Source organism: Merops nubicus, unplaced genomic scaffold, assembly GCF_000691845.1.
Source record: "Merops nubicus isolate BGI_N331 unplaced genomic scaffold, ASM69184v1 scaffold17953, whole genome shotgun sequence".
In the NCBI taxonomy this organism is placed as follows: Eukaryota; Metazoa; Chordata; class Aves; order Coraciiformes; family Meropidae; genus Merops; species Merops nubicus.
The window spans coordinates 25,387-43,505 of NW_008597163.1; the positions used below are offsets into that span (position 1 = coordinate 25,387).

At 34.7% G+C, this 18,119-nt stretch overlaps 1 protein-coding gene across 1 annotated transcript in view; it reads left to right on the plus strand.

The window, feature by feature from the left end:
- The window catches only part of CEP170 (centrosomal protein 170kDa), a gene marked incomplete at its 3' end in the record, with an annotated part of 71,139 nt that overhangs the window by 2,618 nt on the left and 50,402 nt on the right, over positions 1 to 18,119 (plus strand). Inside the window, exons 2-6 of the mRNA XM_008936632.1 lie at positions 2,409 to 2,498; positions 7,475 to 7,553; positions 8,166 to 8,224; positions 8,335 to 8,497; positions 10,660 to 10,794. Of these exons, the coding sequence (XP_008934880.1) occupies positions 2,409 to 2,498; positions 7,475 to 7,553; positions 8,166 to 8,224; positions 8,335 to 8,497; positions 10,660 to 10,794 (526 nt within the window). The remainder of the gene's footprint in view (positions 1 to 2,408; positions 2,499 to 7,474; positions 7,554 to 8,165; positions 8,225 to 8,334; positions 8,498 to 10,659; positions 10,795 to 18,119) is intronic.

The following is an 18,119-nucleotide window of genomic DNA, read 5'->3' on the forward strand; positions in this document are numbered from 1 at the left end:
TGTTGGGGTGCACAATAAGTGGAGAGGGAACACAATAAGGACAGCTGACCCAAACTGACCAAAGGGATATTCCTTGCCATATAATGTCATGATCAGCAATAAAAACTGAGGAAGGGGTCTTTCAGGAAGGTAACCACTGTCCAAAGACTGGGTTGGCATTAGTCTGCTTGTCAGAGGTGATGAGCAGTTGATTGCCTGTGCATCACTTGGTTTGTTTTACTTCTTGTTTCTTCTTCCTCTTTCCTTTACTGCTTAAGCTCTCTTTAATTTGACCTGTGAGCTTTCTTGCTTTTGCTCTTCCTGTTTTATCCTCCACCCTGCTGGCACAAGGGGAGTGAGTGGAGGCTCTGTGGTTCTTATCTGCTAGCCAGGGCACCACAGTCCTATAAAAAGTCTCATAAAAAGTAACTTTGATGGTAATTAAATATGAATGGAATGCTGCAATAACAAATCCAAAGGAAAAATGGCATTTGGTAGATTTACAGTCTTTGCACCTATAAAGGTCATCTGCAGTCAATAAAGATGTGTGCAATTGAATGCAAGTAATCTGAGTCTGAGGAGAACCTTACATTGTGCAGAATTTCAGGTGTTTCTCTGAAAGGCACAGACTTGAGTAATACAATGCATATTTGCGTAACATAATTGAAAGAAGCTCAGAAGTTTTCCCTGTAACCCAGGTAAAGATAGGGTAATTCTTGTGCTTGCAGTGCTGCATCACCTGAGCGTGGAAAAGTATAATCTCTGCTTGACTTGTACACTCAGCAGAACACTCACATCAGTGGATTTGACTTTTTTGAGAAACGAACTACACTGGTACCTCTTCATCTACTGTTAAAAACACTTCACTGATGTAGTGTACTAGTGCAGCTTTTATTGCCATGGACCTTGTGCATTTGTATATCTCTTCCTTAATTCTTCCCTCTTCCCTTTATAACCAGGCCCCCCTGCTATATCCCTCAAGACTGTAGAGTAAATAGGCTCAAATAAAAAATCTAAAACTAAAATAGTAAGTATAAGCAGAAAAGGATTGGTTTAATTTCTTTGAGGAGAAAGTGAAGCAGTGGAAAGATGACATGGAAATGAAGGATTAAGGAAGTAAGTTGAAAAGAAGGAAGGAAAATAGTAGCAAGTCTCAAGAAACAGAGGCAGAATGAGCTGATAGATGTGGGATTGTGATAAGAGAAAGCACTTGTGTAGGTGTAATGACTGCACGTTCTGATGCTTTGAACTGGTTGATGCACTGATAACCTGGGATCCCTAGAAATGACAGACTGCAGGTGCTGGTATAGAAATAGGCACAGGCATGTCAGCCAGAAATGTACCATTCTTAGTGCTCCACAGTCCTGAACAGTGATTTGAGGAGCAAGAATAGAAGATGCAAACTTGAAACTGGGAAGAGTGTTGTTGGAAGAATTCAGCTGCTATGCAATTATGTCAGGACTCTGCATTAGCAGAATTACCAGCAAATAAACTGAGACCAAGCATGCACAGCTGGAGAAGGTAAGCTGTGGGCTCCATCCAGTTGGGAAGTCTTCTAAATGTCAACGTGCTGACCACATGCATGCATGAAGGACTCATAAATATGGCCTCACCTCATCCTTACTTGCAGTTAGTACCTCAGGCTGCAAAGACTTGGCCTTGGACGAGTGCTAAAAGAGAGATTTAGCTGTTACGGAGGTGGTGTTGTTGGAGAAAATAGTAACAAAGATTGTTCCTGGTCTACGGGTTGACGTTTGGATGTGGAATAAAGAACTAATTAAATAAAGAAATGCTGAAGTGCTTGAGGAGGGGCTGGTAAAGAGAGTCAGAACTGGTGGGAATAGTAATTCAGGAACCAGTCAGACATTTAGTGAAGAGGTTATAGCTAACTCAGTTAGGAAATTGAGATCAAGGAGAATCCATTAGAATGCTTGTGTATTATGGCAAGTATCCCAGGCCACATAATGGAACATTTACTGATGCATGACAGGAGATGGTGTTTCAGAAGGAACATCAATACCACAGAATCATATTCACATTTTGAAAAGGTTCATGTAGTTCAGGAGAGAGAGCAATAAAGGTGATGATGTTACATTTAAAAATCAGTGATACTATGTTGAACTGAATAAAAGATATTTGGATAACTTACAGCAGGATCTGATTTATTGTCACATTTGGGGAAACATCAAGAAAAGAATTCTGAAACAATTTTAGTATTCTGCTATAAGCATCTGGGACCAGAGTGGGATATCGTTAGAAACAGACTTTTTTCATATGTGGGACTAACTTCTTAATGTAATTTGAACAGATGTGCTATGTAGGAAGAAAATAATCGTGTTACTTGAAGAAATAGCTATTAATGCTATCTTAATCTGTTTTTGAAACACCTTATTTTATGTTTGTTTTGGTTTTTTTTTAATATATTTTAGTCACGGAGTGTGGACAAGCAACATGCTGTACTTAACTACGATGCCTCTACAGATGAACACTTAGTGAAGGATTTGGGCAGCTTGAATGGGGTAAGAACATCAGAAACTGATAGCTCCCCATAGTATGTTTGTTGGGGGATTTGTTTTTGAGCCAAGAGAGTATGACTTAATAAGTGTACGTTAATATCTTTTTAATGCAAGATTAGAAATGGATGAACATTCAAAAGGAAAATGTTTTTGTAGAGGCTTTCAACTACATGTTAAAGAGCTACAATAAATTTGTTTAATCAGGGGGCTTTGGCTGTAAGAGAAATTCAAAAGAATAAAAAGGAATATGTTACGCTTCTGTGTTTCAGAAATATAAAAAAAAACCCCAAACTAATTTTGCCTATATTGTAAATATAATTTTTTTTTCCAATCTCTAAAATATCTGGTTAAGAAATTGATTTTTACTTTATATGCTATTCCATTCTCCTCCTTTTGGACAGAAGAGAGTGTGAAGCTCTATTTCATATGGGGGGAAAAAAGTACACAATAAACATCTTATATGTAAAACCTATTTAAATCTATATTTGCATTTAGTTTATCAGTATCAAACTGTGAATAATGTGTGGCAAGTTATTAGAAATGAATATAGCAAAAATGAAAAGTTGTGGGCAAAATAGTTTTGTATGACATCTTGTGTTTTAAGGCTTTTCTAGGAATTGCATAAACAATATTTAGGTAAGCTTTGCCTTTTATAAATATTCTGAATATTGTAATAGATTATTAAAAACCTACTAACTTTGTCATATTTGTAGCCCTTTAGATACTTTTAAAAATTAAATTATTGCTTCATCAAGAGCTTGCTTTTTTTTTTTTTCATTAGCTTGCTTCATCAAGAGCAAACATTTATTTTGGGTCTCCCCCACTTAGTCCCATTTCTTTCTAGAACAGATATAGCTTTTCTTTGTATACAGGACCACTCAATTTTCTTTATCCACAGGACCATTGGTATGATGTGCTTTAACCACTCAAGATAATACAGAGTTTAAGGAGAGATGGCTACTACCAGTACCATAGGGCTTTTGCTTTGAGTTTTATGATTCTCAAATAACTTCACAATATAACTGTAATTGTACTTGATATCTGAATATTCTCATGTGTGTGTGTTGTGGTTTGAGGCTTGGAATGGGGTCGTGACCTTCCAGCAACTGGGAGGACACCGGGTGGGTGTGAAACCATTGTATTCCCTCCCCTTCCCACACACACTCTGATAAGAGGCAGGGAGTGGTTTCTTATTTCACTCCTGCCTTGGAGCTCGGAGAGGAAAGTTCTCCTTTCACTCCGTGGGACCCTGGAACCATTTCTGAGGGTTTTGTATATTTTATTTTTTGTATTATTCCCCTAATCTTTGTATATATTATTTTCCTTACCTCCCTTTTTCGTTTTCTGTTCCTTGTTGAACAATATACTTCATTTTTTTTCCAAAGTGTCTCTCTCTCTCTCTCTCTGGGGGGGGGGAGAGGCGAGTACATAGTTCTGTTCCGTGTGGGTCCTGCCCTGAACCCCTTTTTACACGGAACCAGGACAGTGTGGTTGATTCACACACAGGTCAGCAAAAGAGTTACAGCAGTTTTCTACCCTGGACTTTCATATCCACATTTGAAAGTAAAGCAAAAGTAAATTTTAATCAGATACACATGATGCCAAGTTTTATTTCTAATAATCTGTCATTATTCCTCCAGGTCATTCCTATTGTATATTTTATGTTTATTCCTCTTTTAACTTGATAAAAAAAAAAATAATTAAAGGATTTCTCTTTTCTGAAGGAAATGAGTAAAGTTGCTAAGATATCATGTTATTTCACCAGCATCAACAGAATTCAACTGTATTTTCTCCTTTGTCTTGTGACCTCAAAAACATACTGGAAAAATCAAACATCCATGGCCCCTGAATAATGAATAACATTATTCTCAGAGATATTTACAAGATACTGAAGTCCTTTCACAGAGATGTTTTAGGACTGAATTGCAGAATGCTCAGTGAGCTTTGTGAAGGCTTGAAGAGAGTTGACTCACTATTTGAAGAGTAAAGCTTTGGAAATAATGTGACTATATAGACATGTGTAGAGTGATTTAAAGTAGGGAAGAGAATTCCTTGTTTACATAGTAACTAGCTTTTCAGGCTGGCCTTGTCTTACATCCCAAAGCTTGTGATGGGATATTTAAACTCCAGTGGCAAAGCAACTGGGGCTTGGCTGTTGTATGCCAACAGTTCAGTCACGAGCATGTCTGTACACTGCACACATGACCTTCAGAGTTCTCTGGGTTGAGTGTACTGCATACACATGAGTTTCAAAACTCTGACCCAGGAGGAAAAATGCATACGTACATAAATACATAAATGTTTACAAGGCATGCTAAATTTTGTTGATTCAGTAGAATTCAGGCTGCCTTGAGGACATTCTTCACATGGGTTTTTGCTCTGGACTCTGAACGATGTTGAATTTGAATAAATATTTGTTAAGCAGTACTCAGTTTCATGCTTACAAACCAGCAAGTAGTTGTACCTTTAGTTCTGACTTCTCATGGAAGATACTTTCTATGAAGGAGGTAAAATTATGTGGGTGTTTTTTTAAGTAATGAAGGAAACATAATTTTAATTTAGAAAAAGAAACCAACAGGAAATAACTTTACTATTTGGGGGAAGGACATTGTTTCTCTTTCCAGACTTCATCTAATCCTAGTTTTAGATTAGCAGTACAGACATTCAACGATTCAATTTCATGACTTAATTATTCAAGTTTATTTTTGTGTGTGTGTATGCCCCTAACTTCAAAGTACTTTAAAAACGGCATATTTAATCTGCTGCATTCCTTAGAAACATGTACATGTTGTTGTAGAATTCTTAACTTGGAAATAGCATTGTCCTGTGGAGTTCTCATGTTCCGAGTCCCCAAAATGGGCACAAACCAATAGTAAATGTGTTTCAGAAAGGCACCCTGGATATTTAATCTCCTATTTGTAGTATTTGCATGTAGTTGTTATGAAGAGTAAAAACAAGCAAGAAGATGTACTTTTTTTAGGTTATGGAAAAGTACACAACTGATAAATAATTCATAAAATAATGCAACACTTTCATACCAACTAATCCTTAAATTTTTTTTTGCTCTGAATTTGCCCTAAGTTAAGCCTTCATTTTGTATTTCAAAATAAAATGAAGTAACACCAGGAACAAGAGACATCTCAAATATAGCTGATTATTTATATTTCTTACAAGGAAGATGCTCCATTCTTTTAAGTCCAGATATTGCATTCTGTTCAGGTAAAAGAAGAGAGAAGATTTCAAGAAAGCTAGAGGAGAATGTAGAGGAGAGGAACTTAACAGAATAAAATATAGCTTCTTAATGCAAATTTGAATTGAGTCTTGAGGAATAGTTTAAGGCAAGATGCTGTGCAGAGGTATTTTGTCAGCTCACTCTGTAGGAGGATTCTTCAAGAATCTGTAACTCTGAAAGTGTCTTAGATGTTACGCAGAGTCACATTTACTGTTTTCTTTTATTTCATAGCCTGTTCTCTACTTTTTGTAATTGCAAGCTGAATATTCTGTTCCACTAGACAAAACATGTCTTCACCCTTTTATGTATCTCTGTCACTGAGTGAATTCAGAAGGTACTGACACTATCTAGGGTTTTCTCTGAACGTAACAGATTCAGTTTAGGAAGCAATTCACTTTCATAGTTAGAGATGCAGCCTAATTTGGAGAGTTTTGTTGAGTGGTGTAACTCAGGATGAGCAGAAGCACCAATTTGAGAGCTGTCATTGGGAGGCGGCAGGCTGGGAGAATTTTCTACCTGATGGTTTAAACATTGCCTCCAACAGCAAAAGGGCAAGATGGGAGAAGAACACTTGTATCCTGATGCCCACTGCTACCTTAGTGTATTACTGCCTTTGGTTTCTGCTATCTGAAGTCACCACAATAAGTCTTGCTGATGTTAGTAACTTGGATGGTTTGCTTGATGCTGACAACCTGCCTTCCTGCAACTATAAATCAGTCTTTAAAGATGCAGATCTCTTCCAATAGAGAAACAAACTGTTTTAATTTTCCTGGTTCTTATAAGGGTTGTGTCTGTTGTAGAATTTGATGTAGGTTACTTTCTAGAGTTTTCTTTAGGGTTTAAATAATATTAACCACAGAGAGTCAGTTGTTTTCCATCTCTTCCAGATTGCATCTTTGAGATCAATTTTGGCTTGTATGTGTATTATTCTTCCTCCTTGCTGCCCCTCTAATTAGTAGTAGCATATATCTCAGGTGCTCTATTGAAATCTATACCTGCATGTTTTTGGAATTTCCTTGTTATTCACTGTTAGGTTTAATCCAGAAGTTGAAATTGGAATGATTGGCAATCTGTATCACCTCTTAACAGCCAACTGATATGGCTGGTGAAATTGGGCAAACTTTCAGGTACATAAATCCTTCTCCAAATCAGTGAAAGCTTTTCTGATTTCTCTGTTATAATAATGTTATTTTTGCTTACAAATTTTGTTATGCCCACTCTTTCAAGAGTCACAATACATTAAATTCTTTATCACTCCTATTTCAAGTTAGTCAGATGCACTAAGTTTGTCCGTTTTTACTTTAAATCTTTTGACAGGGTTTAGCAATGATAAGCTACATCAGAATGCTCGTATCCAGTGTAAAATGCTGTACAAATATGGTGATAAATTCTGACAGCTAATTGGGATTGGAAAAGCAAACTACAAGAAAAATAATGCATGGAGGTGCTAATTTGAGGGAGAATTAATCAACAATTCAGTAAATACTTCTAATAAGACTAAACTTGTAAGAAACTTTTTAAGACCAGTGTGATGTCAGTGGCCTGGTTAGCGACTCATGTTTTACCTTTCATTCTAAATACTTTGTGAGGCGAGTGGCAATTTGAGCTTATCATTTAATTCCCCAGTGAATCACTAGAAGAAAATTTACAGTACTGAAAACTGTCTTATAAAATTATTTAAGTGATTTGTCATTTTATTATGCTGGAATTTAACAGCATCTCCTTCTGTCCTCATTTGTTTTGTTAGACATTTGTGAATGATGTGAGGATTCCAGAACAGACATACATCACTCTGAAGTTAGAAGATAAACTGAGATTTGGATATGATATCCTTGTCATAAAAATCCATAGTGGTGGGACACACTTTTCTTTTTAAAAGTATGGTTGTGTTAAATGAAAGATTCTCATACTGTTTGAGAAGCAACTTTGAAATATTTGTTTCTCCTATTACTAAAAAAAACTATCTATGTTAGAGAAAATTGTGGGTTTTACAATACTGTAGCTTGGTCAGAACTATTGTTTAAGTATCTGTCATTGTTTCTCTCTGCAAGAAATTTCAAATTCCAATTACTGTTTAAAACCTAATGTGTAACTTCTGTGTTGCTAAGGAACGTGACTTTTCTTTGAGGCAAATACACAAATACTGGCATCGTATAAGATTGTATACAAGTAGAGAAGATTACAGTTACTCAGGAAACTGCTCAATGAAAAAAATGGAGAACTTGGATTAGTACAATATTAAGGTATCTACTCTATGTTCTGGTTATAAATAGCAAATGATAGTATTGTGCATTTGCTTTGAGCATGTTTGTACATGCTAGTCCCAATAGTGACATATTTGTAAAGTGTCACCATTCCAATGGCAGAACTGTTGCTTTTCTGTAAAATCCTCTTGTGAAATGAGAAATTTTCCCAGTATTTTCCTTAACATTTCCTACATACTAATCTCTTTACTGTCGTCAGGGGAGAGATGAGAGTCCCTGAAGAAGCACTTAAGGTAACAACATGCAGTTCCTAGATGTTCTTCCAATAAAGTATAGGTATTTGTAATATAAGAGTTTTTTCCACTCTTTGAGGATGTTTTTATCTCTGTTTAATATCATGTAGCATGAAAAATTCACAAGCCAACTCCAGTTATCCCAAAAATCTTCAGAGGCAGAAGGATCAAAGCAAACCAGCTCAAAAAGCTCAGAGTCCAAGGTAACAGACTCCACAGCAGAAGTGCAGCACAAAGCAACAGAAGCACTGAAATCTGAAGAGAAATCAATGGGTAAGGTTTATTTTTGCTGCAGAAGCACACAGACTTGGAAAAATTATCCATTTCCTTTGATAGGATACTTGTGAAATTCTGTAGAGAGTAAGAACTCCACATATATGAAATTTTACATATGTACTGTAGGTGTAATTAACGACTTTCAGAATTTAATTCCTGCATTTTTTACTGCAGCATCCAGATGTTAAGAAAATTCTTAAGGGGCATTTAATCAGCATTTATCAGATTTTTGCATTTCTCTTTCCCAAAATGACAAACTTCCAGAACTGTGGCAGGAAAGGAATATTTTTTGCAGGTTAACTGAAAATATTTGTTCAGGAGCGGTGTGTATTTTTTACCACCACCCTTGTCATCAAGTGGTGTAGTTGGTTTTTGTTTCGTTTTGTTTTGGGTTTTTTAGTGGTTGTTTTTGTTTGTTTTGGGTTTTTGTTTTTTTTTAATGGGTGGGCTTTTTATTTTATAGTTACTAGCATTCATTGTTAGATGTGTCAGGATTCCATTGTGGTTTAAAAAAATGTGGAAACTGTAGCTTTGGTCTTGTTTCTACATCACCTTTCATATTTTTGTAACATGTCATGGTGGCTCTGCTGCAGATGTCTTAACTGCAGTGTGAGCCTTACTAAACTTCATTGTTCCATCTTATAGTAATGTGCTGTGTTACCTGTTACTACAGGAGATAACCACAAGAATGAGAAAGGAATCAGGTATTGTTGCTTCCTGAATATGGAGCTGACTAGATCTGGCTGCTTAGGTCAAGGCTGTACAGCTGTGTGTAGGTTTAATTTGTTCTTCTAGAGGACACTTCAAATAGTTCTCTTCCCCACATACAGAGCTCTGTATACTATAACTAACCTGTTTGTTTTGTTGGCTTATCTAGAATCCTATTAAGGGCACATAAGACCTATCCATTACTTCAGTGTTGCTATTCAGTACGGCTTTTGGCATTCAGGTCCTCTTAAGTTTTCATAAAGTAGCATGGTGGGCTTTTTATCCTCATCTGCCATTTTTCTTTTCACTCTTCCACAAAGTAAGTCAAAGTTAGTGATAGGATTTTCTGTTTGAGTGCAGCTCTCAGAATATTTTAGAGGACTGATTCTCTCACTGTTGCTATAGATATGCATAGTGATTTACTGTTGCTAATTCAGTGCACAAGCATCAGCCATCAAGTTTTTAAAAATGATTCAGTATTAACTAAAGTGTAATGCCATTTAAAGAAAGAAATGCTTAGTATCTTCCCACCATATAGAAACTTTTGGCGTGGCTATGAAAATAAATATCATCTTTGTAATTGCAGTGAATAAGACTTTAAAAATATTGAAATTCATGATGGATGAAGTATCAGACAAGCTACTAAGATGGATTTGAACAGATCACGTTATTTTATATAAAGACTGTTTATAGTATCTTCAGAACATCTGTATGACACTGGAATAGCTAAGTCTGAGTAGGGCGAAGTATTCCACAAGATCAGTTCAAAAGTAATACAGTAAATTCATTATCAAGGTAGAAAACATAATTATATCAATGGGGTTTTTTTTCTTATTTAGTTTTTACATTTCAATGTTTAGTCTTGTATACAACCTATATAAGAAATAGAATTTTTAATTGTACTGCAATTTAGTGCCTTGCCTAAAAAACATAAGAAGGTTGTGCTCAGTAATGTTTTACACAAGGTAACTTTCAGCACTCTGTACTGGCTGTCAGTAATTTGGAACCTTGGCAACACTGCAAAATTTGATCAGTTTTTCATGCAGTGAGTTCAGATTTCATTGAAAGGTCAATGTGGATAAAAGTGAGAATCTTCTCACAGAAGTAGCAGTGGACAGCCTTTAGGACTGTACTGCTGTGCTGATGACTGAAAGCAGAAAATAATGTTTATACATATATAAAAGGGTAACAATAAGAGATGTCAGCTGCCTTTGCATAAAGACTTGTGCCAGAAGTTTTCATCAGGTCACTAGTAAGCTTTTATATTTAGAACCCAGATCAGTTATCAAGCCTCCAAGTTTGTTTTATGTTTAGGCAAATGCATGCAACTAATTCACTTCAGCTTGCCGGAGAAATGATTCAAGCAAATTACTCTTTATTCATGGTACTTTAACCTAAATATCACGGCTAAATAGCAAAGTAGTTTCCTCTCTTTGGGGCTTATATTGTAGATCTTTCTGCCATGCCGCGTGGGACACCCTTGTATGGACAGCCGGCCTGGTGGGGTGACGATGAAGCTGATGAAAAAAGTGGTTGTAAGCCAGACAGCAAGCATGAAGAAAAAATGCATGAGACAGGGGCTTCAGGTAAGCCTGGTGTTTTATTTTTTCTGAGTGTGTTCTTTTGGGTTTTTTTTAGTACAGTACATGTATTCTTAACTAGGGAACTAAACAGATATTAATGTTTACAAGTCTCATAGGCAGTTTGCATAGATGAAACCCTATTAAAATTAAGTTAGTTTAAAAAACTTATTCTTTGAGAAACATGCATTCCCAGAGACAAATTTTCTAGTATTTAATACATTTTTGTATTAGTAAATAGAGAAAATAATACTACCTGAACCGTTGTGTCTTACTTGTCAATTCAATCCATATCTGTCATTTTATATGCTTAAAATCAGAGATTGCATAGGGATATTTTATCAAAATAATTTCTGAAAATAAATGGTGCTATGGGTTTTTTTTATTGGACTTTTAGCTTTATAAGGTCATTTATGCTAACGTTCTTTTCTGTAATTCAGTAGTGCTGCTCTGCACTAGTAGAAATTGCATTTTGTAGTTCTTGCAGTAAAGATTTGCATAGTCTAAAGTTAAACTGGTAATGTTTATTTTCCCATAATACAGATTTTTTTTTTTTTGTTAGCTTGTTTATACACAGTATGTATTGCCAAAACTTAAATCCTAATGTCTATAATTAGGCTTCTAAGCCTATCGTCAGGCATATAAATAAAGTGATTGCAGTTCTAATAAAGAATGGCCTTAAAACTTATTCAGGTTAGAACAAAATTCAACCATGTTGGTTTAGCTGTTTAGACATACATTTAAGACCAAATAATTTAGGTTTGCAGTTTTTTTGCAGTACTTCTAACTGAAGTGGGTATTTCTCTCTTCCTGTAATAGCAGTTTCCTTGCTTATCATGACTCCTACTTTGGAAGAAGTGGAGTAAGCCGTAAAAGCACGTAAAGTCAAACTAACCTAACATCTGTGGAGTTAACTTTTTCTCATAGCCTTTGATGACTTTTTTTCATATTAGTGCTAAAGCTGTTACAACTCCGTGAAGTAAGACCCTTCAGATTTGGACTAGTAGAAAAAAAACAGGTAAAAAGATTTAAATTAGTGACAGTTTTCATGCAATTTAGCTTTGTCACTTATAGAAGAGCTGCATCATAATGCAGTACAGTTACAGAACACTTTCTTATTTGGCTGGGGTTTTTTTTTTTTTGTGAAAAACTTCTCTACCATATGCAGTATGAGTTGAGTATGCTCTTGCTTACTCCTATAGAGGCTTTTTAACTACAGGTTTAATATGCTACATTTTTAATAAATAACTCTACAGTTCAAATCTTGCCTAGAAATGTGTTCTTTAAACACTTTTAAGCCTCTTGAGGAATACAAGTGTTCTTCCTAATGGCAATAATAATGAGAGACAGTGACAGCTAGAGGTTATTCCACTTCTGTTTTTCTCAACAAAAAGAAAAAGCACATGTAATCAGTTGCAAAGAAAGAGAATTAAGTCCTTGCCTTTGAGTCATGCCATTGGTACACTTCCTAGCCACATGATTCTGCTGGCTTTCCAGATTACAGCAAGCATTAGCTGTTGGCTGTGAAACCTGTGACTCTCTGTCTTGCCATATATGCCAAAACAGGGCTGGTAAAGTGCCTGGTATCTGTGTTTTTATTGCTTAGATGCCTATAGCAAACTAATAACAAAACTAAGAATTCATCAAGCTTTTTATATACACTTGTATCTGTTGTTTTAATTTAAAAATAACATGCACATTATTCATTCTCATTAAATATTAGATTATTAAAAAGTAATATCTTCAGGTCTGTTTTTTTGATGCCATGACATTAACAAGGCATGACGCAAGATTCCACCTACTATTTAGTAGCATGCATCTTCTTATTTTTCATAGTTTCAGATCAGTTTTTGAGAAGCAATATTGCATCAAATAGTTTACTGCTGTTATATTCATATTATCAAGAAAATTTTCAGCAAGTGATCTGTGCTTCTGTCTTAATTCCTCACTTCAAAGAGGTATAAGTTTCCAACTTCCTTTCAGACTAATCAAGGAGGTGCAATCTGTTTCAGTAGCGGATGAAAACAAGACAGAATTAGACAGAACTTTGCAGTGGGGATATATTTGACATGCTTTACCTTAGTGAAGCCATATAAAGGAAATGATGTACAGAGAACACGGACTACTATTTTCTACAGTATTTAATAATTTGTTTGTTTGTTTTCCAGATACATACACTATAAATAAAATCTGAGCTCAATTTTTTTTGTCAAATACAATTATTTCTTTTCTTTTTTTTTTTTTAATGTACAACATATGTTAGAAATCCCTTTTGTTTAATTGTTATTCAGTCATGTGTTTATCTTCTACAAATAGAATTAATATAAGTAATGTGTGGCAATAGCTTCTATTTCCTCAAACTGAGAGACTAATACAGCTGCAAGAATGGAATTCAGTTTGAATAAGCACACACTAAGCAAAAGCTTAATTATAGGAAGACACTGCTGGCGAACAAAGCAACCTGACATTTTTTCAAAACAATTTAATTTGGGAGAATGTGGAGGTAAAATCTCTTGTATGCTCTTGTATGGACAAGTGATTTATTTATCTTGACCACTTAATCTCTGAATAGGCATTAGTTGTATGTTTTACTAGTCTGGTTTTTGACTGTTGTAGATGTTTTTCAGTAGTGTTGGCGGAGAGACTGAGAAGACAGACCAGATAAGAGCAGGTTTGCCTCATTTAATCAGTCTCAAAACATTAACTATGTCTGCGTAGAAGTGTGGAAAAAAAAAATATCCCAAATGTATACAATCATAAAATAAAGAAATAAGCTTTTTGGACCCCATAAAACTAAATTAATTTTCAACAGGTAGTATGTATTTTCTTCATGTGATTCAGTTTTATAACATAGATGAACATAGTGATGAGAAATCAGTATAAAGAAACTTTAATGAAAGGAAACTAGAAACTTCGCAAGACCCTCATGTTTGGATATTCTATAAATAAAAATGAACTTTAGTTTAATAAAAAACATTCAAGATTGACATAGTTATTTGTTCTCCCATGGGCTAAATTGCAATAAGTAGTATTTAATAACGTGAGTATTTTAAACAAAATGTTAATTCAAATTTTGGATATATATAAACTGACTAAAAATAAGTACATTGCAGGTGAATTCACATATGGAAGTTCTTAAACTTTTTGTTCAGTAACTCAAATCAGTAAAGCTTGATGTAATTTTAACAAGTTAATCCTATGAAGAATCTGCTTCATGCTTCACTGAATAAAAAATAAGGCATCAGTTACAACAGATGGGGCAAGGTTTAATGAGGAGATTGAAATGGGAGATTTGTTTCTGCTAAGCCAACTATAGACAATTAGTCTTTACAGTCTCATGTTAATAAGATTATTTCTATATTACTGTCATTCTATCACAACAGAAACTCACTAATGGAAATTATTAGCAAACAGAGCAGTATAGCCTGGAAAAATTATAAAAGAAAAAAACTTTCTGCTTTTTTCAGGCATGCATACTGTTCTGATTTAATGATCTGTGGGTCTAGTAGTCCGTATTGAAACGTACAGTTGCATATACAGTGATGGTGTGACTTTTATCAATGCTGCAGCTATTAAACTTATGTATTATTGGCAAGTTTACCAGGTGTCTAATTATTCTTATTGCCATGTGTTACACCCTCACTCTCTGGAAAAGCAAAAACTACAATCTCTGCTGATCCCAGTAGTACTTGTACAATTTTACATGATTAATGTCTTTACCAGAAATCTAAGAAACAATGGAAGTGAACATTTAAACCAGCTTTAAGAATCTGAAGTAATTTTTTTCCATTTGGCATGAAATACTTTTTAATTCCAGCATTGTGTAACAATGTATCAGATTAAGTAAGTTAATCAAATTTAAGAAAGGGTATCATTTTAAGGTAAAGCAGGCTGACAATTATTTTAGAAATACCAGTGTAATCAGTATGAGGAGATTACTCACACATTTAATGATTAGTATTAAAATTAAAACTTTTAAACTTCCTGGAAGTTGGTTTTGGAGTTTTGCTGAGGTTTGGCCTGGAATATATGCAAGTGCTCCATATGTAGGACTTGCTTTGCAAAGCTATAGCAGCAAATGTGCATAGTATGTCATGAGGATTTTACAGAACTTTTAAGAGCCATAGCAGCAGTCTATTTAAGTAAGATCAGTTTTGCAGTTTTTTTGCTTTAACTCCTTTAAAGCATGTAGTGAAATGGCTCATTATGAGAGGTGGGGATTTCTACACACTATTATTCTATATTTTTATTTAGAGAGCAATTTTGATATTATTTCATGAGACAGGTTATAACATCATTAAAAGACAAAGATCTTACTTAATACCAGGTGAAACGCTAAAAGTATTTTTTGAAATCTTGTCTTTATCAAATGAAAAATATGCTTCAGACATAAAGCAAAAACAACCTTAAAAGGTAAGTGGGAAATAAAAAGTAGTAATATGGAGAGGAGAAAGAAAGGAAAAAAGAAATTCTGTTAAGTGTTTGAAAGCAATAACTTCAGCTTCTTTTCATTAAACATATCATTGCACAGTAACAAATATAAAGCATATATAATATAAAATATTTTGGGATTTTGTGTACAGGTGATATTTTGTCTGCTTCTTACGTTTTTTGCAAGTATTTTACTCCAGGTTTACAGATTTTTTTCAAGGCGTGCTTTGTAATTTCCAGATAGTTTTCTTTTACTTGTTATTTTCTTAAAATATTAAAGCAGAAAAAAACATTTCTAAAAAATCTTAAGGCTGTGCAAAATATTTTCTGAAGCTTCATCCTATCTTTGCAGATGATAATATATTCATATACACAGACGATTTCTTGCATATCTTATAGGTTAAGTGGAACAACACAGACCACCAATGACAAATTTTCCCCAGGTTGACAAGTAAAATCTTAAGATTCTGACTGGGCATGTAAGTTGAAGAAATAAAATTTAGAAAAACAAAGAGTTCTAGAAAGTATAATTAATTCTACTAATTAAAGAATGTTGATTTTCTGTTGATCATCTCTGACATTATTCTGGTAAAGAATCTCAGTGAATCGTCATTTGGTTAAACCTGTGATTTCCCAAATATGACACAGTTTCCCTCTTAGCCTCTCCTAGACTCATTATTTCATTCATAGTCTCACTGCACCTGTGTAGCAGCCACGGTGTTTGCTTCTTTACTTGCTGTGTAGAATCTATTGTACAGTTGTCTTCTGTTGGTAGCTCTAGACCTTTGTAGAATGAGAGCTCCTTCTTTACAGAACACTGGTTATTTTTCTGCCCTGTGCTTTCACTTTTGCTTGTTCAGAAATCTCTTCAGTCCCTGAAGAGATTGCAATTCACAACCCATCCATCCTTTTATTTTCCCCAAACATAATTTCAATTCCACACAGTTGCCTTTTTTTACTGTACAGATACTATGCTTGTTTCATTTAAGAAGTGTACAGCTGTGATTTCCACTTTCTTCAATATTTGCTTGAGGGTTTTCTCTTAAAGCTCTTTGTATTTAGTCTGATTTGTAATTTCCTTCATCTTGGCAGATGACTTTTTATAATAGGATTTCAAAGGTAAGGCTATTTTATAGATCACTCTTTGTAATATTTGGAAAGCTGTAAGGACTTGCATTTAGAATATGTGTGAAAAAATTTTGAAGGGTGAATCAGATCAAGATCTGTTTCCTCATTGTTTTCAATTCATTATTATAATGAATTCTGATGTATTTAACTCTTCTAAAAATGCAAGTACTTCAGGCTGAAAATAAGCTTTTTAAGTAATCAAAATTAACTTCTACTTCAGATAATTTCTAAGAATTTTTCTAGTTCTAGAAAGACGGTTTAGGTGTAGTTCAGTTTGTCATTTCTTCTGATGAAACTCACTCTGTAATTTAGATTCAAACTATATTATAGTATCTGTTTAATCAAAAATATTGGACTCAAATACTGTATGCATCATTATAGTATAAACAGTTGATTTCAAATGTTAAATTAAGTGCAGGCAAGTTTCAAAGGGAATTTTTTTTTTTTTATGAAGTTATCTTTCAATGCTGACAAGCCAATGTTGTAGATCCCTTATACTAAGCCTACCGTACATTTGTTGCAGTTTGGCTACAGTCTTATAAGTTTCAAAAGATGGTGATAAAACACTTACTTTATATTTAATGAAAAATATTGTTTATTGTGTTGCCAGTAGCTTGCTCTTGCCTGGCCCCAAAGTAGAAATATTTCTTATAAATGGCCTGTACTAGCCAGTTACCTTTTGAAGGAGCATTGGCAATAATCTTGGTTAGTTATTGGTTGGAGGAATTGCATGAAATTGTAGTCTTGAAGCCCTGACTAGAACTATAGGGGGGAAAAAAATAAGGTACGTATGAGTTGTCTCTGTGGTGAATTACTCCCCCATTCAGTGACAGTGTTGCCTACTGTAGGGATCCTGGCTCTAGATTTGATCCTATTAGAGCTTGATCTGTTCCAGTATATTAACTGGATGAAACAGAGAGTGATGGTAGTTCACCTAAAATCTAGTAGCTGCCAAGTGTGACTTCTGTTTATTTCTGAAGATTCACTGTCAAAGTGTAGGAGCTTTTTCAATGGCCTTTGCATCAGTAAAGTAGATTCATTCTATATTGTTTGTCTGCTGGCAGAAGTGTTTTCAGGAAGGGGATTAAAAGGCATCCTGCTTGCCGGGGAAGGGAGCGGGAGTTCCTGTTGTAGTCATAGTGCCTGAAAACTGCCCCACAGAGGTGAGGTAGCTGACAGCACAGCGAAAAGCATAAGCTAGAGTGTTCTTGGAATGCCATAACACAATATAAAAACCTCTCTGAACTCTGAATATATTTTGTGTTTGCAACAGCTACTCCTAGATAATAAATTAAAATAGCTGTTTTATGTGCATCAGTTATTTTATCCTGCTGGTATTCAAGCATGGCAATAATAAAGAATGTGTACTCTTTTTGTTATCGCTCCATAACATCATTATTTTCTTAACTGTTCCAACTATTATGCTGTCCCTTAATTAGTTCTATTTCTCTGTATCATATTACCATCCTTTTTTATTTTTTTACCATTTTCCTAGATCTTCACAAGAAGCATGTGTTTGTGAAGAAGAGCATAGATGCATTATGCCATCCTGCATCCTTTGCCCCTTAAAATACTGACTCCAGTATAAATGTTTCTGTTGCTACCTTATTACATAATAATTTCATACACAAATGTAAACTGTCTCAGGTGATATAGCGTAGCGATTTTTAACGCCAGAAATCTACTAATTGTCTTCTTATTCCTTTAGTTGGCAACTAAAAATGGTTTCTTAAACCTTTTGATTTGATTCATGACAAATCACATAGGAACTA